The sequence below is a fragment of the Eimeria mitis genome, genomic scaffold (assembly GCF_000499745.2).
Source record: "Eimeria mitis Houghton genomic scaffold, Emh_scaff400, whole genome shotgun sequence".
Lineage (NCBI taxonomy): Eukaryota > Apicomplexa > Conoidasida > Eucoccidiorida > Eimeriidae > Eimeria > Eimeria mitis.
The window spans coordinates 14,389-15,679 of NW_013572334.1; the positions used below are offsets into that span (position 1 = coordinate 14,389).

General features: G+C 51.6%; 2 protein-coding genes across 2 annotated transcripts in view; both read left to right on the plus strand.

Moving 5' to 3' along the window:
• EMH_0011040 (uncharacterized protein) overlaps positions 1–1,203 on the plus strand; it is a gene marked incomplete at both ends in the record, with an annotated part of 1,964 nt that extends 761 nt beyond the window's left edge. The window contains 2 exons of the mRNA XM_013499103.1: positions 1–84; positions 353–1,203. Of these exons, the coding sequence (XP_013354557.1) occupies positions 1–84; positions 353–1,203 (935 nt within the window). The remainder of the gene's footprint in view (positions 85–352) is intronic.
• Positions 1,204–1,288: 85 nt separating this feature from the next.
• The window catches only part of EMH_0011050 (uncharacterized protein), a gene marked incomplete at both ends in the record, with an annotated part of 369 nt that continues 366 nt past the window's right edge, over positions 1,289–1,291 (plus strand). The window contains one exon of the mRNA XM_013499104.1: position 1,289. Within this exon, the coding sequence (XP_013354558.1) occupies position 1,289 (1 nt within the window). The remainder of the gene's footprint in view (positions 1,290–1,291) is intronic.

Below are 1,291 nucleotides of genomic sequence, written 5' to 3' on the forward strand. Positions count from 1 at the left end.
TTGCTGCGGCAGGTGGTGTATTGGGACTGTCTCCACGACCATCTGCTGCAGCACCCCTCGCTTACCCGTTTCGCTCTCCTTATGGTAGACAACCGCAGGTCGTTGCCTATCATCGGTTTGCCCCCAGGTCAGGCTCTAGGGTTTAGGGTTTAGGGTTTAGGGTTTAGGGTTTAGGATTAGGGTTTAGGGTTTAGGATTAGGGTTTAGGGTTTAGGATTAGGGTTTAGGGTTTAGGGTTTAGAAATTCGACTAGGATACGGTTAGCCTGCTTCTTTTGACCCTCTTGGTGTGTCTCCCTATCTAAACCCTAAACCCTAAACCCTAAACCCTAAACCCTAATGTGGGTGTGCAGGCCCCCGTCCTGATTGGGTGGCTCGCGAGAACAACGGGTGGTTTGCGCCTCCCCCCGCTCCGACAGCAGCAATGGAATATGAGGAAGAAGAAGAAGAAGAAGCAGCAGCAGCAGAAGCAGCAGCAGCAGAAGCAGCAGCAGCAGCAGCAGCAGAAGAAGAAAAGGAGGCGCAGCAGCAGGAGAAAAAACCTGCTGCCAAAGAAGAGAACAAGAAGAAAGCTGCTGCAACAGAGGCTGCTGCAGCAGAGAAAAAAGAGAAAAAGGAAGATGCAGAAGCAAAAAAACCAGATGCAGCAGCAGCAGCAGCAGCAGCAGCAGCAAAGGAGGCTGGGAAGCCCCAAGCGGGGCAAACAGCAGCTGAAGCAGCAGCAGCAGCAGCAGCAGCAGCAGCAGCAGAAGCAGAAGCCGAAAAAAAGAAATCAGCGGAAGCCCCAGCAGACAAAAAGCCCAATGCTGAGGCAGCAGCTGAAGCAAAAGAAAGCAGCAGCGACAAACAGAAACAGCAGAAACCAGCAGCAGCAGCAGCAGATGCACCAGCAGCAGCAGCAGCAGCAACAGCAGCAGCAGCAGACAAAAGTAAAAAAGAAGAGCCTGAAAGTGTATCAGAAGCTGCAGCAAAGCCAGCGGAGAAGAAGACCCCCGAACCCTCAGCAGCAAAAGAGAAAGATTCTGCTGCAGCACAAAAAGAAAAAGCTGAAGCAGCAAAAGCAGCAGCAGCAGCAAAAGCAGCAGCAGCAGCAGAAGCAGCAAAAGCAGCAAAAGCAGCAGCAGAAAAAGAAAAAACAGCTGCAGAGAAGAATGAAGACAAGGCAGAGGCCGCAGCTGAAAAAGCCAAAGACAACAAACAGTAAAAAACGTTTTCGCTTCCACGAGTTGCTGCTGCAGCAGCAGCAACATGCTGCTGCTGCTGCAGCAGCACCATACCCCTCCTCATATATG